General features: G+C 38.1%; 1 protein-coding gene across 4 annotated transcripts; it reads left to right on the top strand.

Annotated features, from left to right (window-relative positions):
- On the top strand, positions 1-26,958 carry MFSD1 (major facilitator superfamily domain containing 1). Of its 4 annotated transcripts, XM_032408351.1 has the most exons (16): positions 1-263; positions 3,950-4,002; positions 4,924-5,036; positions 7,237-7,279; positions 7,592-7,659; positions 9,184-9,292; positions 13,697-13,799; positions 15,801-15,899; positions 16,208-16,319; positions 17,436-17,492; positions 17,844-18,000; positions 19,482-19,579; positions 20,692-20,804; positions 22,507-22,554; positions 23,447-23,504; positions 24,738-26,958. In XM_032408351.1, the coding sequence occupies exons 1-16, from the start codon at positions 92-94 to the stop codon at positions 24,739-24,741; spliced, it is 1,407 nt and encodes a 468-aa protein (XP_032264242.1). In that variant the 5' UTR covers positions 1-91; the 3' UTR covers positions 24,742-26,958. The 4 variants fall into 4 exon arrangements, with proteins under 4 accessions (XP_032264242.1, XP_032264243.1, XP_032264245.1 ...); XM_032408352.1 differs by lacking the exon at positions 24,738-26,958 and having other exon boundaries at positions 23,447-23,508; XM_032408354.1 differs by lacking the exons at positions 4,924-5,036; positions 24,738-26,958 and having other exon boundaries at positions 3,954-4,002; positions 23,447-23,508.
- Positions 26,959-27,044: the final 86 nt, after the last annotated feature.

Genomic DNA, 27,044 nt, shown 5'->3' with positions numbered 1-27,044 from the left:
GCGGCCACGTGAGCACATTCTTCCCCGGGCTCCGGCAGCATAGTTTTCTCTCCAAGTCAACATTCTCGCGTCCCGGTCTTCCCCCGACCCAATGGAAGAGGACGATGAGGAAGCTCGGGCACTGCTGGAAGGCGGCCCCGATGAGGCTGGCAGAGGTGCCCCTGCCGTCTCGGCTGTCCCCGGAGCGCTGCCGGCCCTTTGCGACCCTAGTCGCCTGGCGCACCGGCTTTTGGTGCTTTTGCTGATGTGCTTCCTAGGCTTCGGTGAGCATCTGGCCTGGTGGGGTGGGGTGGGGTGGGGTGGGGTGGGGTGGGGTAGGGTGGGGCTGATAATCCAGAAATTTCTGATTTTCTCTGGGATTTCCGAGATCCGCACTGAGCTCAGAGCTGCCACGCGGCCTCCGTGCAGCTTCTGATTTAAGCTCCTGAGCTTCCTTTTTTTCCCCCTTTCGGGACTCCATTGAAGCCTGTGGACGTTGCTAGCCCTTCGGCGTCTTGGAGGTGGAGGTCAGGGGACTGAGCTGGGCGAGTTTTGTTCCTCTCTTTTGCCCTCCAAGAAGTCCCGGAGGCTAGCAGCTCGCCGCCTGGGGCCATAGAGGTGAAGGAATTCCTATTTCTTAAAGCTCCTGTCGATATATTGTTAAGAAGGAATTCAGAAAGATTGAACTACCCACCTCTAAGCACTATCCCCCCCCCCCCTTAGATGACTAATACGTAAGCAGTCTATTATGTTTCTCATCGTCTTTGGGTAAATACATCAATGTGCCTTACTGATAGCTTCAGTGAGTAGATGTGTTCTGTTACTCTTCCGCTCTGCCACTAGTGAAGTAACCATACTGGACTCGTGGTAGTCTTGGCGGTATTTGGTTTGTTAGGAAATCTGATGACTCCGCAAACAGTTTCGTGAGGTAATTTCTAAAACATCTGCTTGTATTCCTGCAACTGATGTATTCAGCAGCAATTTAATGTCCGTTTGGTATGGTATGGAGGTCACAATGAGTTTTTCAGGGCGCTCGCTAGAACCTGTGTAATCAACAAGTTTAGGAACATTATGGTGGATAACTTTATGCTGCTGCTGGAATATGTAAACAGGCATGAAGGATGCTTTGGGCTTAGTTTCTTTGCAACTCTTTGTTCACTCCTTCCCCCACACTTTGTGGAAAGATGATGCCTATCCAATAGCTTTATGCATGGCATAAATATAACTGACAGGCGTCCCTGTCAGTTAAATTACTTTAAATGTCAGTGCATGGGGCGCCTGGGTGGCTCAGTCAGTTAAGCATCTGCCTTCTGCTCAGGTCATGATCCCGGGGTCCTGGGATGGAGCTCCGCATTGGGCTCCCTGCTCATCGGGAAGCCTGCTTCACCCTCTCACACTCCCCTTGTTTGTGTTCCCTCTCTCACTGTCTCTCTCTGTCAAATAAATAAAATCTTAAAAAAAATATGAGTGCATGAATGTCAAACCTCTCTACATTTCTTTCTTACCCCCAACAGACATTATCATCATGTTTTAATCTTTTAGAACTCTGTTTTTTTCAGTCCTGATGCTGTATTCACTACAGTATTTGATCTTGGGTATTCCGTTTGTAGAGCTAGATTATTGTTTCAAATATTCATTCAGAGTAGTTAAACTCTGTTCCTGTGCTCTCATGGTAAGTGGTGACCTCAGGTTACGTTATTAGGAAACTGCTGGGGATGTTTGTGAAATCTTTAGTGTGTGTGTGTTTTGGTAGCTTCAAATAAGGAAAATATAGCTGCATGAAGATGCTAAAAAAAAAAAAAAAGACCTATGAAGCATAATGAAAGTGAAATGACAATTAGTTGTTGATTAACTTCTTTTTTTTTTTTTTTTTTTTTTAAGATTTTTTATTTATTTATTTGAGAGAGAATGAGAGACAGAGAGCACGAGAGGGAAGAGGGTCAGAGGGAGAAGCAGACCCCCTGCTGAGCAGGGAGCCCGATGTGGGACTCGATCCCGGGACTCCAGGATCACGACCTGAGCTGAAGGCAGTCGCTTAACCAACTGAGCCACCCAGGCGCCCTAACTTCTTTATTTAATTTTTATTATGTTCAGTTAGCCACTGTATAGTACATCATTAGTATTTGATGTAGTGTTCAGTGATTCATTAGCTATGTATAACACCCAGTGTACATCACAACATGTGCCCTCCTTAATACCCATCACCCTGTTACCCTCACCCCCCACTGCGCTCCCCTCTGAAGCCCTCAGTTTGTTTCCTGGGGTCCATAGTCTCTCATGGTTCCTCTCCCTCTCTCATTTCTCCCCCTTCAGATTTCTCTCCCTTCCCCTATGGTCCTCCGTGCTATTCCTTATGTTCCACATGTGAGTGAAACCATGTGATAATTGTCTTTCTCTGCTTGACTGACTTCACTTAGCATAATCCCTTCCAGTTCCACCCATGTCGATGCAAATGGTGGGTATTCATCCTTTCTGATGGCTGAATAATATTCCATTGTATAAATGTACCACATCTTCTTTATCTATTCATCTGTTGAAGACATCTCGGCTCCTTCCACAGTTTGGCTGTTGTGGACTTTGCTGCTATGAACATTGGGGTGCATGTGGCCCTTCTTCTCACTACATCTGTATCTTTGGGGTAAATACCTAGTAGTGCAATTGCTGGATCATCGGGTAGCTCTATTTTTAACATCTTGAGGAACCTCCATACTGTTTTCCAGAGTGGCTGTACCAGCTTGCATTCCCACCAATAGTGTAAGAGGGTTGCCCTTTCTCCACATCCTTGCCAACATTTGTTGTTTCCTGTTTTGTTAATTTTTGCCATTCTGATTGGTGTAAGGTGGTATCTCATTGTGGTTTTGATTGTATTTCCATGATGGCTAATGATGTTGAGCATTTTTTCATGTGTCTGTTAGCCATTTGTATGTCTTCTGCCCATTTTTTGACTGGCTTATTTGTTTTTTGAGTGTTGGGTTTGAAAAGTTCTATATAGATTTTGGATATCAGCCCTTTATCTGTAATGCCATTTGCAAATATCTTCTCCCATTCCGTGGGCTGCCTCTTAGTTTTGTTGACTGTTTCCTTTGCTGTGCAGAAGCTTTTTATCTTGACGAAGTCCCAAAAGTTCATTTTTGCTTTTGTTTCTCTTGCTTCTGGAGACGTGTCTTGAAAGAAGTTACTGTGGCTGATGTCGAAGAGGTTACTGCCTATGTTCTCCTCTAGGATTTTGATGGATTCCTGTCTCACATTGAGGTCTTTCATCCATTTTGAGTTTATCTTTGTGTATGGTGTAAGGGAATGGTCCAGTTTCATTCTTCTATATGTAGCTGTCCAATTTTCTCAGCACCATTTATTGAAAAGACTGTCTTTTTTCCATTGGATATTTTTTCCTGATTCGTGAAAGATTAGTTGACCATAGAGTTGAGGGTCCATTTCTGGAGTCTCTATTCTGTTCCATTGGTCTTTGTGTCTGTTTTTGTGCCAATACCATGCTGTCTTGGTGATCACAGCTTTGTAATATAGCTTGAAATCAGACAATGTGATGCCCCCAGCTTTGTTTTTCTTTTTCATCATTCCCTTGGTGGTTGGGGTCTTTTCTGGTGTCATACAAATTTTAGGATTGTTCGTTCCAGCTATTTGAAAAATGCCAATGGTATTTTAATAGGGATTGCATTGAAAGTGTAAATTGCTCTGGGCAGGATAGACATTTTAACAATGTTTATTCTTAATCTAGGTTCCCAGTATTTGCTGTATATGCACAAAAGTAATTTGTAAATGATACGGCATGTTTTCTCTGCATTATTTGGCTACAACTTAGAAAATATTAGTGGAAGGGAGGTGGTCCATGGGTGTCAGTCCTGGAGCGCCTCCTATAAACATTGAAAATCACCAATTGAATAATATTTGTAACCTGAAACTTCTATATGGGCAGTATTATCACTTATAAAATGTTTGTTCTTCCTTATCCTAGGCAGCTATTTTTGCTATGATAATCCTGCTGCCCTTCAGACTCAGGTTAAAAGGGTAAGTTGATTTTTTACTTTCTCTGGAGTAGGGATAGCTGTTGAGGGAGGCATCATCAGGTCTCAGATTGCCTAGTCTGAAATACTGTCCGTTGAATCCATTTTAACATCTGTAGTAAAATCCATATGTAGTAAGGAGTGTTCTTGAGTTGGAATGAGTGACCACAAAGAATTCATTTATAGCACTTGTGACTAGTGTTTTACACTTTAAATAATTGCTGTTTCCACAGAATTACCAAAAAGTATTAGCAGATTTTTGTTTGCAATTCACTCCAATTGTGTAATCATCTGAATGACAAATGATTCTGTAGGATAGCTTTTTGCTTTTTTAAATATGTCTTTTTTATTGTTTTTCCATTTTTTAAATGTGAATGCTGACTGCTGAGGATTCTCCATGTCAGTATTTTTAGTCTGGTTTTGTAAAAATATATTTGATATTTATAGTTTCTTGTGTATTTAGATAGTTTTTGCTTTTTAAGGTTTTTACCTTTGGACAGGAAGAAACAGATTGGCCCTTCACATTCTAGAATGAAAGGGAAAGAAGGTAGGATTTAGTGGGGGGAACGTAGGGATGGGCTAAGATTATCTTTTGCCATGTGGGGGGGAACACCAATGCACATGGTATAATGGGAATAAGAATGTAGAAGATACAGGTGAGTGCAGAGGGAGATGGTTCCAGTAATGGGGGATCTAATTGATGATTAGATGAAGCCTCTGAAAGGCATGTGGACCCAGGAAGTTCCCAGGGATCCCAGGTGTGACCATTTTTCTGGGGCAGGGGCCATAGCTGTCATGAAATTCTCAAAGCATTTAGTGACCACAAATGATTAAGAAACTCCTGTCCTACACAAAAAGAATGTTTTGATTTGTTGCTAAACTTAACTGTTTGGAAAAAAAATAGTTTTATTTTCTTCCCATATAGGATATGCAGGTGAATACGACGAAATTCATGCTGCTGTATGCCTGGTATTCTTGGCCCAATGTAGTTTTGTGTTTTTTTGGTGGCTTTTTGATAGACCGAGTATTTGGAATACGGTAAGCTTGAAAAACATCTCACCTATGGGTAAAATATTATTAGGAAAGCACAGAACTAGATTAAGGTATTTCTATAAAGAACTGAATAAAACTCTGTATTGACTGTAATAATCTACATTAGTTTTTTTTTTTTTTTTTTTATGGTTTTTATATATTCCTGGAATTGGCTTTTGAAACTTGGTTGGTATTTCAGTTAAGGTTGGGACTAGTAAATGCTATTCATGGAATATGGTAACTCAGTTATCTAAAAGTGTAAATAATGTCCTCACTTGGGATCAGGCAAACCAGGGTCTGAATCCCATTGCTGCCACTTACTCAACGTCCTATTCTGAGCTGTTCCTAGCTTCCTGAGCTTTAGTTTCTTTGTTGGTAAAGTATGGTAATAATTCTTGCCTTACAAGGTAGTTACAAGGATTGAAAGAGATAGATGTATAGTATTTGGCACATATATAGTATTTATCTCTCTCAGCCCCAGTGAGATTTTCTCTTTCTACCCTTGGGCATTGAACTTTTTGTGGCCACTTCTGTGAGAGCCCGAGGGAGGAATAACATTATAAGCTTTGTCATTTTTTATCCTTATGGTTGTGTATGTATTGTTAGTGGAGACTTAAAGAGGGATGCAGTCTGGGAATATTTTCAGAAGGCAGAGGGAAAAATGATGAAGCATCTTCCAGCCATGTCTGATGGAAAAGGATTGAAGAAACTGAAAGTGTTTAGACTCGGGGACTTAAAAATTTGAAGGGTTAAGTATAAAAGAGGAATTAAATTTATTTTGCTTGGTCTGAAGGGATGGGATTAGCTTGAAACTTCAGCGGGGCAGATTCTACTTAGTATGATGAAGACTTTGCTTGGTCAGTTTGATGAGGGGCCATGATTTGCCTTGGGACCACAGGAAGTTTTCTAGTTGCTAGAGAACATTTCAGTAGAGTGAGGGATGGCCATTTCATAAGGATCTTGAGAGGGATTTGAGTTTCAGAAGTATGGTTTACTCGTAGAATCTTTAAGGACTCTTTTAATACTGGCGTTTTATTACTCTGGGGAAACATTAATCAGATATTTGAAGTATAGAATGTGTGAGTAGGCAGATAACTTGGTTGATATTTGTCCTTTTAAAAATAGTTATTATGTTAAGTGAAATAAGTTCAGACAAAGACAAATACAATATGATTTCACTCATATGTGGAATCTAAAAACAAAACAAAAGAATAAGCAAAAAACAGAATCTGACCTATAAATATACAGAATGAACTGATGGTTGCTAGAGGAAAGGGCATACGGGGATGGGCAAAATGGTTGAAGGGGATTGGGAAATATAGGCTTTCAGTTATGGAATGAATGAGTCACAGGAATACAAGGCACAGCACAGGGAATATAGGTAATGATATTGTAATAGTGTTGTATGATGACAGATGGCAGCCACACTTGTGGTGTGGTATATGTATGTATACATACATATAAGTGTATGTATACACTTATACATAGCATAGCGTATAAACTTGTCAAATAACTATGTTGTGTACTTGAAAGTATTATAACACTGTATCAACTATAGTAAAAAAAAAACAAACCCAAAATCAATAAAATAAAAAGTTTTTAGTTATCGGGAATTATAACCACTTAAAATTATTTAATCTTGGAATAAATGCTAAACTCTTAATAGTAATTTTATAAAGAGTGTCCATGTGCATGCGGGGGAGGGGCAGAAGGAGAGAGAGAGCACCTCCAGCAGACTCCCCACTGAGCTCAGAGCCTGATGTCGGGCTCCGTCTCACCACACTGAGATCATGATGAGCTGAAACCAAGAGTTGGACGCTTAACTGACTGAGCCACCCAGGCGCCCCAAGAATGTCGGTTTTTGAGTAGGAACCCTGGGAACTTCTTGAAGATTATTTAACAAGTTTTGTTTGTTTAAGAGATGATAATGGTTTAAGCTAAAATATGCCATTACTGAAGCCTCTGGAATCCCCTCAGAAGTCAGGACTTCTACTGATTAACGTTTAGCCTGGGAAAGCTGCTGCCTTTAGAGGCAGACCGGCACTTCATTTTTCTTTCCTTGGAGGGAATATATAGGCGTCAAAGACCGAGGTCTAGGGGTCAAAGACTGAGGTCTAGGGGTCAAAGAAGACTAAAGAATTACTGAAGGATTTGGTGACATAGTCTTAATTCATTCTCTCTCTCTCTCTCTCTCTCTCTCTCACAGATGGGGCACCATTATTTTTAGCTGCTTTGTTTGCATTGGACAGGTAAGAAAGTCCAAAACATTCATTGATTATGTAACAGCGACTTTTGAATTCTTGTCTGATTCCACCAGCAAAAATGTGTTTATTGAATGCCTGACTTAATTAAGCAGGGTCCACAAATGCCCAGGTAGCTAATGTATAGTCCATTTTAAGCCTTGAGATAGATGAACATTAATATTTAAATTTCACAGATTTACTAAGAAGGAATGTTCAAACTATTATAGAAGTTGTGATTCATTGTAAGTTACTTATTTCTCTTGAATACTTTTTAAGTTTACTTTTTCATTGATTCTACATTTATATTCTACATTGTAGGTGATTTTTGCTCTGGGTGGAATATTTAATGCTTTTTGGCTGATGGAATTTGGAAGGTTTGTGTTTGGGTAAGTTATACATAATTTCATTCATCCTAATATATTACTGTTTACCTATCAATTTATTAAAGATTCACAAAAATATATTACTGTCTCTTCTGGAGAATTATCTCAAATCCTTGAAATCTAGCTATATACACAAGACTGTTTATTGTCTTACTTTTCCTTTAAAGTAAGCAACAATTTTGAGTGGTCATAGTTAACTCCATTTGGGGTTTGAATATTAAGTAGTTCTCCAAAAATATTTTTCCTGGGTGTTTTTTGTTGTTGTTGTATTGAAGGTTGATTTAAACCTCATTTGGAAAAGTGTAGACCAACCATTTTTAGGTTGGTGATTTATGGACATTTTGCTATTTCTTAGTAGATAATGTACAGGTCCTTTTGAACCCTGTTAAAGAGGCTTGAATGAGCAAAATACCAATAGACTGATGATTCTTCATGAATTTCAGTGTCTGTTCAGTAAGTCCATTCTGAGTCCAGCCTTGGGCTTCCTGCCTTGAGAAATGCAGATGACATAACTTATTTAAGCTTTTTTATAAGTACTAGGGACATGTAGATATATATGATACACCCTAAAAAATGCTCTAAGTGAGAGAGAAGGAAACAAAATGGATATAACAATGTGAAAGGGATCCAGGGTTGGAGGGGTGGTCAGAAAAGACCAGAAATGGTCTTGACATCAGTATAGGGTTTGGATTAGTAGAAGAGAAGGGGAATATTTTTGGATTAGGACAGAGTGAGGAGGGCTCAGTGTTAGGATATGGAGGAGAATCTCCTGACTGAAGGCCTAGAGGAGGAATGGTCAATATGTAGAACTTACAGAATGAAAGTTAAAATCCAGGAAGTAGGAAAATGTGGAATATGAAAGGTATTGGGCTGAAAAATGTGAATTTTATGTTTCCACAAAGTATGAACCATTCTTCCCACATGAACATTTTATATAGCATAGGTGGTGATTTAACCCAGATTCCTTTTATTATAGGTCATGGTTATAAACCACAATCCCCAAAACTTAGCAGTGTCATGCAGCTGTTACGGTGTGCTTGTGGAGTTTTTGGGTCAGGAATTTGAAAAGGGTACAGCATGGATGGCTTGTCTGTGCACCAGATGTCTGGAGCCTCAGCTCAAAAGATTCATGGAAGGTTGGGTGCGGGAATCATCTGAAAGCTTGTTGACTCATATGTCTCGTTCTGGGGTTGGGACAACTTGAAGACTAGCGCTGCTGGATGGAGTGCCTAAATGTGGCCTCTCTCTGTGGCTTGGCTTTCTCATAGCATGGTGTACTGAGGGTAGTTGGACTTCTTACAAGATGGCTCAAGGCTTCAAGTGTGAATGTTTGAGTGAAAAGGCAGATTTCAGCTTTGATTACACAGCACCACTTCCACAATATTACATTGATTGAAGCAGTCTCAATCCCACCTAGAGTCGGGGGGGGGGGGACATAGATCCCACCTTTTGATAGGAGGGGTGTCAAAATTTTAACTGTGGTATTTCTGTAAAAGCAGTAATTTTTCTTCTTTTTCTCATTTTCAGGATTGGTGGGGAGTCCTTAGCAGTTGCCCAGAATACATACGCTGTGAGTTGGTTTAAAGGCAAAGAATTAAACTTGGTATTTGGACTCCAACTTAGTATGGCTAGAATTGTAAGTATGACAAACCTAATGAAGCCAAACAGGAAGTAAGAGATTTAATCTTGTAATTATCTCTTAAAAATAATGGGATGAAGTGTGTTTTGGTTTGCTGTATTAGGTATTGATTTTTTATGTATATCTGTTGACCATAGTATAGCATTTACCTTATTACTTTAAGGCATTTTTAATCTTATTTCACTTAGGAAACAGTCTAAAAAGACTAATTGAGCATTCATTAGTTCAAAGAATCTGAGCATTGGGAGGGATCTTACAGGCTTTTTCATCTGATTTCTTTGCCCATCCCTGGTATGAAAGTCTTCCAGACTCTGCTTGCACATTTCTAGTGATCGGAAGCTCACCGTGCGTGTGATAGGACAGCTCCTGTACTTCAGCTAGCTTTATGAAGTGCAGCCTCACATAGAGATGAAATCTGCCTCCACAAGTAGCTTTTTCTCATTGCTCCCACTTGTGCCCTCCAATTAACATTTGTTTTCTCTTTCATGTGCCAGCACTTTGCTTATAAAGACAGCTTTTAAGTTCTTCATCAGACATGCTCATTTCCTGTGGTTGTCTAAGCCATATGACATGGGTTTCAGTTCCCTGGTCAGTGTGCTCCCACCTGTCTGGGCTTACTGCAGGTGCTCAGTACTTTTCCCCAGCATTTGGAACCTGGAAGTGTTTGTGGTATTTCGGGTTTGGTCTGATAGAGGGTACTCAGGGTAACAACATTATACTTTTATTAATGCAACCTGTGAGGTGTTTGGCCATCCCAAACCCTGTTAGATTTTTTTTCCTCATAAACTATGAATAGAGGTTTTTTATTTTTTTATTATTTATTTATAAAAATATTTTATTTATTTATTTTGACAGAGAGAGAGACAGCGAGAGAGGGAACACAAGCAGGGGGAATGGCAGAGGGAGAAGCAGGCTTCCCCCTGAGCAGGGAGCCCGATATGGGGCTCGATCCCAGGACCCTGGGATCATGACCTGAGCTGAAGGCAGATGCTTAACAACTGAGCCACCCAGGCGCCCCTGAATAGAGGTTTTTTAAAAAAAAATCCTTGCCATTGAAAATCAAGGTTCCAAAGACTAGTTAATGGCCTGAAAATGCTTGTAACATATTCTTAGGGAAGAAGAAATCCAGTACAAAAAGTTTTTAAAGTACTATTTCATTATATAAAATATATAATGTATAATTGTAATCTATATGACACTTCTGTGATTTTTATACACGTAGGTTCTTTCTAATTTTTCAACCATTATAGATAGCGCTATTGTGTAACACTATAAAACTTGTCTGCATCTCTGATTGTTTCCTGAAGCTAGATCACCAGGAATGGAATTGAGTCAAGAGGATTTGTTAGGGTTTCTTAGGACAGTAGTCTCATATTATCCTCTCAGCGATGTTTACATCCCCATCTGTGGGATATGAAAGGATCATTTTTATTATAGCTTTGATAGCAGAGACTATTATTGCTTAAAAAATCATTTTTGATTGGAAACACCTAAATATGACTTTAATTTGTAATTCTTAGCTAGTATGGTTTTGCATATTGTCTAAATTTTATCCACAAGGATATTCTGAGTACCTCATTATGTATCTTGTGCAAGTCAAGATATGTCTGTGGCAGTTTGTGGGTCTCATTGTCTAATAACTTATCGAAGAAGGAAATAAGATGTAATCTTGTTGACGTCATTGTAGCTACTGGTGGATTCTTTTCTGTGTGGTCACAAATTAGCTCTAATCCATTGAGCTGCGTTCTGAAAGCCCTTGAAAGCCCTAAGTTTTTAGAAAGGAATCTCAGCAGCTTCGAGGATGCAGGGTGGAGGTTACTGGGGTGATGGGAGGACCTGAGGAGGAGGTAGAGTGAGCTGGACCTCAAGCAGCCACCTCTTCTTCAGCTAGGGCGGCTCAGCTTTGACCTGATTTCTGTGCTTAGGGTCTTTGTAAGATGCATGAGACCAAAGGATTCCATTACAGAGCTGCTGGGGTAGATGGAGTTTCAGTGTTTTTGCACTTTCCTTGTCCCTGTGCATATTCAGAATGGTCAATAGAGATTCTGGCTTTACCTCTACATGATTTTTCTGTAGCCTGAGCTGTGAGTTTGTCTATTTTGGACAGTTGATCTGTTACCATTACACCTTTAGGCAGTGGACTTCTCACTTATTATTTATATCTTCCTGGGGGTTGGAAGTCCAGCACCCTTTTGATTGCCATTTGTAATTTGTTACTTTTAAACTCATTATTTCAGTGAATATTTATTGAGGACTTGCTAAGCCATGTCATGTTAGGCATTTTAGAATTAAAGGATTTTTAAGGCAACATCCCTGTCTTTGAGAAGCTTTTATTTTCAATGATAGTGAGGAAAGTTATCAGTAGGTCTCCATTTATACCTTATTGCTCATTTGAGTAAAGCCATAGGTTAACATTTTGTAAGAAATAGCTGTGTGAAATGTGCTCCTGTGTTTGCTGTGAGAATATTGTTGAGGACGTGTTCATTTGTCAGTCTTTAGTGTCTGACCTGTCAGTAATAGTATTTAGCACAGTTGACATTCCCCCTACCTTGATTTCTTCTCTTGGGTTCCAGGACACTACAGTCTTATAGAAGTTTCCCTCTTGCCTTTCTGTTTACTCCTTTGGCCTATTTTGCTAGTTCCATCTCAGTCTTTTGAACTTGTAAATGTGGGGGTGCCCTAGGGCATGGTTATTGAACATCTTCTCTTTTCTTTTGACACTTAACCTCCTTGGTGATCTTATCTAGTTTTGAAGTTTTAAATAGTATATCTTTGCTCCTGAATTTGTATCACTTGTCCAGGCCTTTCTCCTGAATTCCACATCCCTATAATGCAGCTTCCTACTTGACATTTCCACTTGGATGTCTAGTAGGCACATCAGACCTGACATGGCCAAAAGCCAGCTCTTGATTTTCTACCTATGGCCCCCCAAACCAGCTTATGCTGTAGTTTTCTCATCCTCAGTTACAGGCAACTCTTTTCTTCCATTTGCTCAGGCAAAACCTTAGGTGTCATCTTAAATTACTCCTCCCCCCGCCACAACATGTGTTTTCCATTTCAAGTCCTATTAGCTTTATCATCAAAATATATCCATATTCTAGGGGCGCCTGGGTGGCTCAGTCGTCGGGCATCGGCCTTCGGCTCAGGTCATGATCCCAGGGTCCTGGGATTGAGCCCCGCATCAGGCTCCCTGCTCAGCGGGGAGCCTGCTTCTCCCTTTCCCTCTGCCTGCTACTCCCCCTGCTTGTGCTCTCTCTTTCTCTGTCAAATAAATAAATTAAAAAATATGACCACTTCTCACCATGCCCCCTGCTAGCCACTTTCATCCAAGACCCATCATCTCCGTTCTGGATTTTTGCAGTAGCCCCCTCATGCATGTCCTCGCTTCTGCCTTTATCCCCGCTTACAGTCTCTTTTGAATATAGCAGCCAGAGCAAATCTGTTAAAGTGTATGGAGTCCTGCCACTTCCATATGCTTCTTCGCGTCCCATCTCACAAAGAATAAAAGCCAGAAGTCCATATTATTACCTGTAGCCTGCTTCCCCACCATTTCCTCTCCAGGGGTCGCATCTCATGTTCTGGCTTCTTCCTTTACACCGTTCCAGACTCTGCCGTCCCTGCTGTTCCTTGAGCACGCCGCCATATGCACTCTCAGGGCCTGTGCACCAGCTGTTCCTTCTGCCTCAGGGCTCTGTCCTTCCCCCAGATCACCTCGTGGCTAGCCTCCTTCACGTTTTTACTCAAAGGCACAATCTCAGTGAGTCCTCCACCCCTTTATGTTCTCCTTCCCTGCTTTTTTTTTTTTCTTATTTTTAAAAGTACTTACCACAATTTAATATTTCTTCTTTTCTTCTACTCCACTGAAATGTAGGCTTTATGAAAGCTGGAGATTTTTCTGTTTTGTTCTTTGTTATATTCCCAGTACCTAGAACAGCGACTGGTTCAATGAGGGCTCAATAATTGCTGAATGAATAAGTGAATGAGGATATTATCTTCTGTAACTTTTATTGTCTTCTTATGGATAGGATGAATTTTTTTTTAAGATGTAAGTATAAGCAAAGGCTGTGCTTTTTCTGAGTGAAAGTTTATTTTATTCTTAGGTACGCTGTGAATTTTGTCACTCATTTCGTTTTTGCTTTTGTTGCTAGAAAATTCTAAATGTACTGTGCTGTTTTCAATACTAGCATTTTCTATAAATTAGCATTTTTTTGTGTGTGTGGGTGCAGTAATCTTATCTGTGGCTTTATCTTAGTTTGTTAGTTTTTTCCGAGAGTGTTTTTAAAAAAATGTATCTCTTGTTTAATCTGGATCCTGTTTTACCTGTTTCTACTAGCCACCTCACATCCTTTATTGAATAAGGCAGAGTATATATAAATGAAATGTTTTTTCCTTTTCTTTCAGGGAAGTACGGTAAACATGAATCTCATGGGATGGCTGTATTCTAAGGTTGAAGCTTCGTTGGGTTCTGCTGGTCACACAACCCTTGGGGTCACACTTATGATTGGTTAGTGGATCCTGATGTCCCTTGTTTTGTATCTTCTGAAAGCATGTCATAGGAAGTATTGTGGCAGAGAGGAAAGAACACTGGAATCAGGGTTAGACCACTTTGGTTATAGTTTTGCCTGAACAGTTCACAAGTTCTTGGACAAGCTAACTAGAAATAGTGAATCTTTTACCCGGTTTGTGTTACTATTTCCATTTTCTTAAAATGGAGGATTTTGTCCCACCTTGTCTACTTCAGCGTTGTCATGATAAGCAAATAAGAGATTGTGTTTGAAAATTCTGAAAACAGAGACTTTATACATGTAAGGTGTTACTAGTCTATAGCAGAGGGATAATTATTTCCTTTTGATCAAATTCAATTAGTATACCTATGGAGCTAAGACGTTACAGAAATTAGAGGTGATATGATGTAGGAAATCCACTAAGTTGGGAGTCAGGAGTCTGGGTTCTAGTCCTGGCTCTAACTAGTTCTGTCATCTTGGACAAGGAAGTTAACCTCTGTGTCGTAGTTCTCTGTAAAATTTCAGGTGTTTGATTAAAAGTGTATAGGTCCCTTCTGGCCCTAAGTTCTGTTAGGTAAGACTTGGTTGTGCTGGTTGCTGGGTGGATCACTGAGAAACATATGAGGCCTTCTGGAGTTCCCACCTGTGCTTTTCTCTGAGCAGTGGATTTTTGTAACTGAGCCCCCATAGTGGGTAAAAGGACCACTTGCAGAGCCCTACAAAGACCTGTGGGATGGTGAGTTGAACATTCTGTGCCATCTTTTATTCCTTATAATTCCTTGGTATAGTTTGGTTAGAGGGCAGTGGAGAGGAAATCTTGAACAGGTAACCTGTATCTAGAGCTTTCTCCTTTCCTCCCTGACCTCTCAAATCCCTTGCCTTATTTAAAACCTCTTTTTCTTACTCTTAGATGCTCTTCAGTATTCCTTCCAGTCCTCTCCACAATGGAGAATTTGGGAATTTTAAAGAATTTTAGCACCAGAAAAGATCTGTGCCATCAAGTCAAAGCCTCTAATTTTACAGATGGAGAAGTTGAAGCCCTGAGAGGTTAAGTTCTGTGTTCAGCATCATTCAGCTTGTGGCAGAAGTAGAACCCACATCTGCTGACTTTTATTTTAGCAATTTTCAGCTAGGCCACATTATGAAATTAAAAATTCATGTTTTTACTGAGCTTCTTTTAAAAATCTTGAGAAGTGTAAACTTTATTTACTCTTTATCCTGATTTGCTTTAATGATATGAGATCAGCATTAGTGAGTAATGCTGATTACACAAAGGAAGGAGAGCCTGGCTGGGCTGTGCTGTGGGAGGGTGGGGCTCTTTGGGCTGCTAAAGGGTAGGAGCAAGGGTTACAGACTTCGGGAAGGAATCAAGAGGAAGATTTGATGATCGCAGAATCAGACTTTGCTTTTATAATTTTTTTCCCTCTAGCATCTGTCAATAATCAGTGCTTAGATTTAGTTAAGAAATTAGTACAGATTTGCTAGCGGGTCATCCACTTTCTTAAAGTCTGTATTTGCATTACAAGACTAGACTAGTATGTTCTAGTCTTTTCCCTCTAGTCTCCAACCTTCTACTGGGAAATAATATAGTAAGAGTGACTGTTGTTTGTTGAGTACTTATCACATGCTGTTTCTTTCCTTCTGTCCTGATTTAGTAATTGTAGTATTTTCTTAAATGTGTCTAGATGCCAACCATTTCATTTGCTAAGTTTTCTGCTGTTACTGTAAGGTACTGCCTCTTGGGAACCTTCAGTCGTTCTCTTTTAAAAAATCTCTCTCTCGGGCACCTGGGTGGCTCAGTTGGTTAAGCGACTGCCTTCGGCTCAGGTCATGATCCTGGAGTCCCAGGATCGAGGCCTGCATCGGGCTCCCTGCTCGGCAGGGAGTCTGCTTCTCCCTCTGACCCTCCCCCCTCTCATGTGCTCTCTCTCTCTCTCTCCTTCTCTCTCAAATAAATAAAATCTTAAAAAAAAAATCTTTCTCTCTCTTTTTTATTATAGGGGGTATAACATGTATTCTTTCACTAATCTGTGCCTTGGTTCTTGCTTACTTGGATCAGAGAGCAGAGAGAATCCTTCATAAAGCACAAGGAAAAACAGGTAGGTCTAAATTCAAATAAAGTGGGGCTTTGGGAAATTGCAGACCTTTGAAGGTAATTTCAATGAGATAAGTTCCTAATGTAGTGTTGTAAGCCCAGTGAGGCTTAATACATGTTTTTTTATCTTTTATTTTCCAGTCTGTTTCTACTTGTCTAAATTTTAAGTTTTCCCAGAAGCTATGTTCCAGTAATTTACTGAGAAAAGTATTTTGTACGCTGAATGCAAAGTTTAATCACATGATAAAAGAAAAATAATCTTGACCTAGGTATGCAAAATTATGCTGATAGCTTGTTCCCTTTCTTTTCAAGGTGAAGTTATTAAGTTAACTGATGTAAAGGACTTCTCCTTACCCCTGTGGCTGATATTTATCATCTGCGTCTGTTACTATGTGGCAGTGTTCCCTTTTATCGGACTCGGGAAGTGAGTATTCTCGTGCATCCCATTTTTCTTGACTAAATTATAGTGAGACTTTAATCACACAAATGTAATTTTTTTAGCTATAAATCTTGCTTTTCTGGTTATAGTTTATATTTACACAGGAATTATTTTACATCCTGGTATATAACTGATTTTCTTAGCTTAAGGTTTAGTATTTGGCTTAATACTTTTATTATTTTTTTGATGAAATACCTAATAGTTTTTTATTCATAATATGGATTTATTTTAATGCTTTGAATTGGATTAGTATTCTTTTTTATTTCCTCTTTATTCTTTTGTTTGGAAGCCTATTCTTGAGAATGGAAACAGTGCTTTGGCTCATTTTGCCTGGGCACATTTCCATTTGCTAGGACTATAATTATGCTAGGGTTCAAAATCAAATTCTTTTTTGTGTTATCACTAACCTCTCCCTTTCCACTGGCAGCTGCTTGAAGTGTGTGAGTGTTTTTATCGGGGTGTGTCTTTGTTATCAGAACCTTTAAATTCAGACTGTTTTCAGTAATTTGAAATGAACTCTAGGCATTATCTTGCAAAGAACTTATCCAGTCCCACTTTAAGGAAAAGAAGCACTCTTAACGTCATGTAGTAATTCATTTGGTTTTCTGAAAAGTTATGCGTACTGTTTGCTGTTTATTTAAAATGGAGAAAATCAGGGTACCTGGGTGGCTCAGTCAGTTAAGCGTCTGTCTTCAGCTCAGGTCATGATCCCCGGGTCCTGGCATTGAGCCCTGCATCAGGCTCCATGCTTAGCGGGAGCCTGCCTCTCCCATTCCCTCTGTCCTTCCCCTCTGCTCTTGCTCTCTGTGTCCCTCTCTCTCTCTCAAATAAATAAATAAATAAAATCTTTTAAGAAATAATAAAATGAAAAAAATCAACATCAGTGTATTTTATTTAGTGAAATATTTACATAAACCCTAAAGCTTTAGCGCCAGTTGTTTAAAGATGACGGTTACATAAGGGGGGAAAACAGTATCAAGAAGGAAAAGTTGACTAAATTTAAGAGTTATTTTTATTTAGTTTTATTTTGCCTTTAATTAATAAAAACAGAGTAGTTCTCTCTAACGTGCTTATTTCTTTCTCTCTCTCTCTTTATTTTAGAGTTTTCTTTATAGAAAAATTTGGATTTTCTTCCCAGGCAGCAAGTGCTATTAACAGGTATTTCATTAATTCTGTGAGTGCTTATTGTGTGCATAGTGTGGGTCTTTAATTATAACCAAATGTTCTGAGACAAAAAAGACATGTGACTTAACATCCATAGTGTGAAACCAAGATTATATGGGTGCTTGATCCAGAGAGACCATCTTTGCATTAATGGAAAACTGAAGAAACCTTGGACTACTCTTTAATCTTTAAATTTCTGTTTACTGATGACCGTTTTAGAAGAATGCTACATTAAATGAGCTAGGATTTGCTTTGCCTAATGGTTTTAGGGACTTTTTGGATTTTTTTTTTTTTTTTGGTAGCTGTGATACATTTCATTAAATATCTTTTATATTCTCTGGGCAGTGTTGTATATGTCATATCAGCTCCCATGTCCCCGATATTTGGGCTCCTGGTGGATAAAACAGGAAAGAACATCATCTGGGTTCTTTGTGCTGTGGTGACCACTCTTGCTGCCCATGTCATGCTGGCCTTCACGCTATGGAACCCTTGGATTGCTATGGTAATGTCACTGTGGATGCTTGCAGGGCACAGGGCTTCAGGGAGGACTCTGGAAAGTGCACGTCAGGAGCCACACTCCACTCCTCTGATAGCAGAGCTCGTGCCAGTGGGAAAAACAATGTCTTGATTGCAGTTTCTACAAAAGAACTATTTTTAAAGTAAATAAATGTTAATTATTAATGAATAAGGTATCTTTAATTGTATTTGGCTTATTTAATACAGTAATCTCATTGCTGAAATTGAATTTGAAATAAAGTAGTCTTATAAAAGCCATAATGCTTATTAGTTCCATTTATTTTCCTCTACTTCTTTAAAAAATTCTTCCATCATAGGTGGCGAAAAAAAAAAAAGTCTATCAGCCCAGGATTCATGATTTTGCATTCTTTTGTCTTTGACCCTTAGAAGGTTAAAAAGTGATAATGAATTCATCAGGTTTTTTCTTTAGAATGTCATTTTATTTTTATTTATTTATTTATTTTAGAATTTTTTATTTATTCATTTGAGACAGAGAGATACAGAGAGAGAGAGAGAGAGCAGGAGCAGTGGGGAGAGGCAGAGAAAGAGGGAGAAGCAGACTCCCTGCTGAGCAGGGAGCCTGACATGGGGCTCGATCCCAGGAGATCATGACCTGAGCCCAAGGCAGACGCTTAACCATCTGAGCCACCCAAGTGCGCCTAGAATGTCATTTTAAAGATCACAGGCTTAAGTGCTGCATTTCTTACCTATTAACAAAAGAATATCTTGGGCATAGATGTTTGTTCTACACTCAGTGAGATTTCTGTAGGACAGATTCCTGGAAGTATAAATGCTATAGCAGAGGCTTTGTACATTGAACATCTTAAGAGACATTGTGAAACTTCTCTAAGAAGTTCTTACCCATTTATAGTTTTACCAATAATACACAAATGTGTGTTTTTAGTATCCTAGCCATGTTGGGCATTGGGCCTATTTCAGTCTTTGCCAATATGATACATGTAGATGATCTTATTTAAACTTAAATCATAAAGTTTCTTTTTTAACTAAAGAAAAAGTCAGCATTAGGTGATAGTTTTTTGCGCTGCCCTCCAGTTAGGTGTTGATGACCCTAGGTAAGATAATGGACTGTTGGCGTGATGTTGCCTTGATTACTTAATTTGTAGTTAATAAATATTGGAAAATTAGCTTGCCTGAAACATTGGTAGTAACTTTTGCAAAATAGCTTTATTTTCTTGTTTAGTCCTTGATTGTACCCTGGGCCCAGTCAGTTACATGTGCATATAATATAACATGGTTAAGACAGTGTGTGTGTATTTTGTCACTAGAGGGATACCGTTAAGGTCAGGACTTTTTTGTGTCAAACGTGAGTTTTAGCATAATTGCAATAGGATTTGCATGGATGTTCATATATTTGCTATTATGCCTCTCTGGCTAGTCTGCGTCAAAGGAAAATCACCTTCTGGTCAATGTTAAGACTCCGCCCCTTTTCTGCGTCACTTTCTACAGTGTCTGCTGGGACTCTCCTATTCGTTGCTTGCCTGTGCATTGTGGCCAATGGTGGCGTTCGTGGTTCCTGAACATCAACTGGGAACTGCGTATGGCTTGTAAGTGTTTACACCATCATGTCTCTCTCTGCTCTAGCAATTTAATTATCATATAAAACTCCAGGTCTCCTGAATCTAGTCATCTTCAGGCTTCTGGGACAGCTCTGAGCCTGGAAACCACCAGAAAATCAGTTAACCTATTTGTGATATTAGTGTGGCGACAGAAGTGCTCCAAGCCTCCAGGAAGAGAGCTGGTGTTAAGTTAACCCCGAAGAAGTGATTTCTGACCTTGCCATTGACTGCCTGTTTATCTGAGGGCTTCTTAGTGAGAAGTTGGGTTCTGGTCTCTGGCCCGAAGGGCAAAAGGGGGAAACTGCACCCATGGTTGGTATTCACTTAGCTCTTACTTTCATTCCACAGGAAAATGTTGAGCTTATATTGCACTTAATAAGACAGGCTCCCTTACCTTTGAGCATAACATCTAGTAGCAGAAACAGTCATGGAATGAAAATACCTATTCAGGTCGTCCATAGTTAAAAACACCTTTTAACACTAATAGTATGTCGTTTATAGATACTAATATTTAAAGTGAATTGTTACTGTGAGCAGTAACTGTAAAAAGATAAACAGTCAGGGGGGCTGGCAGGAGTTTTTGGAAGTACCAAGAGGACTAACACTTAAACGGGAGAGTAAAGAGCAGCAGCGATGATCTGTGGGTGCATCAGCCCCTTCTTCTGTCTCAGCTTCTTTGTTTCTGATCCTGCTATCCCTGGGCTCATGTAGCCCATGCAAAAAGAGTGGTGTGTAAATAATTTTTAGTGCTTTTTGGAAAATAATGTGAGTAGTGTTTTTATTTTTAAATGCCAATCAATAAAGATTTATCTAAGTTTTACTTCGTAATTATGATTACATAATTGTGTGAAGTCTTTAGAAATTGAGGGGCGCCTGGATGACTCAGTCATTAAGCGTCTGCCTTCAGCTCAGGTCGTGATCCCAGGGGCCTGGGATCGAGCCCACATTGGGCTCCCTGCTCGGCGGGAAGCCTGCTTCTCCCTCTCCCACTCCCCCTGCTTGTGTTCCCTCTCTCTCTGTGTCTCTGTCAAATAAATGAATAAAATCTTAAAAAAAGACTTCTGAAATTGAAATGTGTTTTTGTATTTCTTGAATTGTAGCATGCAGTCCATTCAGAATCTTGGGTTGGCGATCATTTCCATCATTGCTGGCATGATATTGGATACTCGGGGCTATTTGTTTTTAGAAGTTTTCTTCATTGCCTGTGTTTCTTGTAAGTATGTGATGTGGCTACATTCAGTTTTTTTGAATGTGTAACAAAATGTTTTCATTTATACTTTCAGGTTTAGGTTTGTTGTTATTGTTCCCTTTTTTCCTCTTTTAAACCAAATCCCTAAGATGTATCTCTCAGATTTGACTATTTCTTAGTCTGTGCATCAGAGTTTCCCACCTGGTGGCTTTCTGGTTCTCTGAGGATTTACAGGCATTTTTTTAGGAGATTCCTATTTTTAAAAGTAGTAGTAGAGGGGCGCCTGGGTGGCTCAGTTGGTTAAGCGACTGCTTTCAGCTCAGGTCATGATCCCGGAGTCCTGGGATCGAGTCCCACATCGGGCTCCCGGCTCAGCGGGGAGCCTGCTTCTCCCTCTGACCCTATCCCCTCTCATGCTGTTTCTCTCTCTCTCTCTCTCTCTCAAATAAATAAATAAAATCTTTAAAAAATAAAAAAAAAAATAAAAGTAGTAGAATCTGCTTCATATTCTATTTTAAATATTTATGGTTTTTAGAAAACATTATCCTCTTTATAAAGTGAAACCATTTTAAAGGGTGGTGAGTGTGTCCCTCTTGTGAAGTGTGGACATTGGTATGATTCAGGTGTGAGTGCTCATGGTTTATTCATTAGGCAACTTTAAATTACTTTTATTCTTGGTCCTGTTATTTAATGTTTACCTGTAATGGTTTATTGGTTAAAAATAGGAAGTATTAGGAAATTGTTGAAAACTACAAAAATAAATTAGCATTTTTCCTCCAGTAGGCTTCACCATATAGATAGTTGTGTTCATCTGAAAAAAAATCTTATATAACATATCAAGATGCCTTTTATGCTTTAACTTGTGTTTAAAATGGCAAACCCCAGTGATGATTTAATCATTTACATTTACAGGGATAAAAGACAATTTATACTTGAAATGTATTTGTAAATAATTGTTATGAGATGCCTGAATGCATTTTATTATCTCATGATTTTAGAAGCAAGCACATCAAATTTTAAAAATATTTGTTTTTAAAAAGTAGGTCGTGTAGATTCAAAATACTAGGTCATGAAAGTGTTTTTGTTTTTGATGCTGCAACATGTGGTTTAATTTCAATCCACAATTCCATATATATTTGGTTCTTAAACCAAACACTATGCCATTTAAAAATGTTTTTGTTGCCATATTAACTTAAAGTAAATTTAGTGTGCCTTACTTGTTAAGGAAGCCTTGACTTTCTGAGTTTTTCACTGGCTCTGGGCTTCTGGGAGTCACGATGACCACAGTCTAATGTTGGGTTAATTTGTAAAATGAACAATGGTGTTTTCAGACTTAAAATCCTCAAAGGATTATTTCTGTTTGGTTCTCTGTAAAAAGATAAACAGTCAGGGGGCTGGCAGGAGTTTTTGGAAGTACCAAGAGGACTAACACTTAAACGGGAGAGTAAAGAGCAGCAGGGATGATCTGTGGGTGCATCAGCCCCTTCTTCTGTCTCAGCTTCTTTGTTTCTGGTCCTGCTATCCCTGGGCTCATGTAGCCCATGCAAAAAGAATGGTGTGTAAATAATTTTTAGTGCTTTTTGGAAAATAATGTGAGTAGTGTTTTTATTTTTAAATGCCAATCAATAAAGATTTATCTAAGTTTTACTTCGTAATTATGATTACATAGGAATCATTGGGAAGAAGTACATGTTTTTTAAGGACCCTGTGTTTTTTTTACTTCCAGTGTCACTTTTATCTGTGGTCTTACTTTATGTGGTGAATCGTGCCCGAGGTAAGTAGAATTCAGACATTTTCTTCTTAAACCACTCTGGATCATCTTGTGGGGTCCCTGGATTGTCTGCATTCTTCTTTAGAGGCCAGTGCTTTAGTTCGTGTAATGACGACATTCAGTTCATAGTGATGGAAACACATTTCATTATGTAACACACAATTATGTATTTTGGAACTTCAGATTTATTAAAATCGTTGTCGTGTTCTTTCTGGCCAGTTCAACTTAAGTTTTGTAATACAAAATTTTAGATGTTCTTTTTATGTTAGCATAAAGAAGTATGGCATTTTTATAATAACCTAAAGCCATTACTGTGTTATTGTCTCATGTTTTAAAAAAATAAGTAAACAGATTTATAGTTATAGTTTGCATTTTAAGGTTGAAAGTGTTTGATACAGAATGAGGTGTTACAGATTTTTTTCTTTTGCTAGTGTATTTGTACTTTTTTCTTTCTTCTGTATAAGATTTTGATGTTAGCCTTATTAATTTTTCTAAGTAGCTTGCCCCTAAAGGTTGTTATGTACTTAGTAAAATGTATATACCTGCTGTTTAAGTGATTTTAGGTCATTTCCTTTAATTTCTCTTAATTTTCACTATTATTAAATATTAATACAGTGTCCCAGTTAATAAGATGTAAAGCAGTACATAAGTCCAAACTTAAAAACTGCTCACATTAAGGAGTGATTATTTGTATTTGTATCATATAAAGATTCTTAAAAAACAGTTTAGTCCCTTGGGACGGTCCCAGGAGATAAACTATTTCTTTCTCATCTTCCATAGCTTTTTCTGTTACTTTAAGGTATACCAGTGCAAGTGTTGTGTGTGTGTGTGTGTGTGTGTGAATTTTACTTTTAATAGTTGTTCAGAAAATGTTCTATGCTTATTTGTGTTTTAGGGGGGAACCTAAATTATTCTGCAAGGCAAAGGGAAGAAATAAAACTTTCTCATGCTGAGTAAGTATTAAAAGAGAAAAGTTATCTTCTTTTGCAAATCTCTAACATTAGCATTTTATTTCAAAGTATTAGGTTTGGACTTTTAAGAAATTAATCTTCTTGAGATTCGAGAGCTAGCGATTATCTTGGAACTACCATAACAAAATTCTTGTTTAGAAAATTTAAATAGGATTTAAAGTGAAGGGGGAAAATAATTGGGTTTTAAATTGCTTTCTGAGAGAAAGCGAGACCTGTAGTATTTGTAATTTATTAGAGGAAAGGTCTTTGTCCTAAGCTTCTGTGCTGGGCTTACCCTTCCATTCTCTGATCTTTTCATTTTCTTAACTATTTGAGATAATTTTTCATCTTCTCCTGGTACTAACATTCTGTGTTCTCTGACTCACTTGAAACAAATTAAGTATATAGTGTGGTATTAAGTTAAACTTATTTTTTCCATGAGTGTATGCTAAAACGTAATAGTGTTTCTATTTCCTGTTATGATTTCTGATTTTTTAGATATTTAGTTTTTTACGATTTAAAAAATTTATTTGTAAATATATACCATGTAACTATAAGTTTTGTGAATTTTGTATAGGTTAAAATCTTGTAGAACAAAGCATTTTTTGGGAGGTGATTCTTGGCCATTTCAAATTTCCTTTTAACATAGTAATTCTAGAAATACATCTTGAGAAGATAATCAGAAGTGTTACAAGTTTTAAGTATCTTTATGACAGGCTTACGTCAAAAAATTGGAAACAACTTGAATATATCTATATATAATATGTTGTTAAAATCATGTCTGAGGATTTTAAAAGTCAGAAATAGTTCCCTCCCTGCACCAAGTCAGAGGTACTTACCATGCCACATGTTAAGTAGACAAAAGATTAAAATGCAAATGTAATATCCTAATTTTGTTCAAGAAAAAGTATGCAGGCACATGTATTTTTTACTTACTTACTTGTATATAATAGAAGAAATACTGAAAGGAAAAACCCCAAATACTAACAATTCCATTTGAATGGTAAGGTTACAGGCATACTTTTTCCTTTGTTTTTCTATATTTTCCAGATCTTCTATGTTGATCTTAATGTTACTTTTACAATCAAGAGGATTTAAGAGATTATCAGCAAAATGTGCAACCTTTAATATGTGGTAGTACATGCTTTGTAATGCTAATGGTTTTTATATTGTAAACCAGATGAGGCCTCCTCTTTTTCCCCCCTTTTTGATAATTCATTGCATTGTGTTTTGCAGATGAGAAGCTTAAATGACTGTGTCATGAGAATGGGCTGCACACATCATTGGTTTGAAAACCTCACTTTTTTTTTTTTAATTTTAATCTAGAATTTAGTCAGGAAAAATAATGGTCTGGAAATATATATTTATATTTCAAAAGCACCTATTTCAAAGTATATTTGTGAGGACTGTTTTAGCTTGTGTCTTATGTACTGTGTATTGCTAAAGAATTCTACTTTGGAGTAGGCTAATCAGTGAAGTTTAGAAAGTTTCTCTGGAATATGCAGGTGAATTTCAGTAAGGACAGTAAATAATGGAAAACTTGGATCTTGTATTGAGATAATTTTCAGAAGGTGTTTCTTAAGGATATCTTTGGCTTTTTTTTTTAATCTTAAAGCAAAAAAAAAAAAGCTTTTGAAGGTGTAGAAGGGATATTTTATACAGAATAAACAATGGCATTTTAATAGGCATTCCCTGTTTTTATAGGGAATATTTGAAAGATATTTTTTATGCAGTTTCTTCGTTTTCACAAATAGCAGATTGTATTCTGCTATCTTTAGTTATGAGAGGTTGCCGAGCAGTGACCCTTTTGAGCTTCTTTATCTCTCCATTACCGAGGACCTTGATAACTTAGGGATTTAATTTTATAATACAAACTTTCTGTACACTTTTTTCTTACAGTCTAATTAATTACTAAAAAGTGTCCTTTAAATTATGATAGTTGCATATCTACATGGATAAAAACACTGCAGAAGGAATACTCGATGTCTTCTAAAACTTTTGATTTTTAAAAGAATATTAAAATACTGATTTTAACTCTTATTTATTTGGAAGACTGTTTCTGTAAGAAAATTGAAGTTGGAATAAAGAAAATTTGCCTTTGAAAGTCAGTGGAGTACCTTTTTCTCCAGAGTAGAACCTAAGTAACATTTATGTTTTCCAAATTAAATAAAATATAATTATAAAATTTCTTTTGACAAACTTAAAAACTTTTTAATTGACTTAGTCTTAGCATATTACATATTAAAGTCAAGGACTTTTTCATGTTTTGCTCTCCAGGAGTATGCAGATATTTTAGACAACTGTTAAACTGTTGTATTTAGCTACTTGTATTGTTCAAAATACAGGACATAACACTGTATGCTTGAAAGTTCTGGACCAGATTGAAAGTACATTCCTTACTCAGGTCAAGTTTATTTATATCCATTTTTCTGATTGACAGTTTATTGTGTCATTATTCAGTTGTTCTTTCGGCTTTGACGGCCATGTGACTGTTGTAGCCCAGATTATTAAATGTTGGCTTTAGCAGTTGGTGAGAGTGGAGGAAGCCAGTTGCTACTGCTGCTGGAGGGCTTGTGTGGTCCGGCCCCTGCCTTACTCTTTCCACCACCTCCGTGCCTCAGCCACAGTGAGCTGTTTCGTTATGTTTTTTCAGATGGGTCCTGTTTCTTGCCTTTTCAGGGGCTTTGTCCATGCTGCTCCCTTTGCCTAGAGTATTTTATCCAGGATTCTCTACAGCCTGATTTACATCAGAAAACCTTAGCCCCAGCTCAGAAGCATTCTTCCTGTGGAAACCCTTCCAGACCTTCAGGCTATACCAAGTTCTTCTAAAATTTTTGTGATCTTGAAAAGCCCTGTATTTTTTCTTCTTTGTTTACCTCAGCTTATAATGAAGAATTTGTGATAGTGTGGGTGTGGGTGTCTTTCTCTTCCTTTAGACTGTAAGCTCCATGAGGGCAGGGACTGTGTCTATTACGTTAATTATGATTGTGTGGATAGTGCCTAGCACAAAGTAGGCACAAAATAAGTATTTTTTTGAATGATGCATAAATAAAAAGGAGAGTAAAATGGCATAACCTTTTTGGAGGATAAATTGGCAATATGAATAAAAAGACCTAAAAAGGGGTTGATGGTGGGCCACATGCCTTTTGGCTTAGCGATTTCATTTCTAATAATTTATCTCAAGGAAACCATCAGACATATACACATAAATGTATTTTAAGAAAGTATTTTCATTGCAAGATTGCTTTGTAATAGCCTAAAATAGGAAACCACCCACGTTTACAAGAATAGGAGATTTGTTAAGTACATCATATCTTATGCTTAAAGTGAAATATTAAACAGTCATTAAATGGTTTCATTAGAGAGCATTGACATGGAATTTGATGGCATTATTATATGAAGATTCAGAATGCTGCTTTGTTTTTTTTTAAGATTTATTTATGAGAGGGAGAGAGAGCATGCATGGGAGAGAAACCCAAGCAGACTCTGCACTGAACATGGAGCCCAGTATGGGGCTCAGTCCCATAACTCTGAGATCACGAC

The sequence above is a fragment of the Phoca vitulina genome, unplaced genomic scaffold (assembly GCF_004348235.1).
Source record: "Phoca vitulina isolate PV1807 unplaced genomic scaffold, GSC_HSeal_1.0 scaffold10, whole genome shotgun sequence".
In the NCBI taxonomy this organism is placed as follows: Eukaryota; Metazoa; Chordata; class Mammalia; order Carnivora; family Phocidae; genus Phoca; species Phoca vitulina.
The sequence above is the reverse complement of the archived record's forward strand: the minus strand, read 5'-3'. Positions and strand labels throughout refer to the sequence as shown.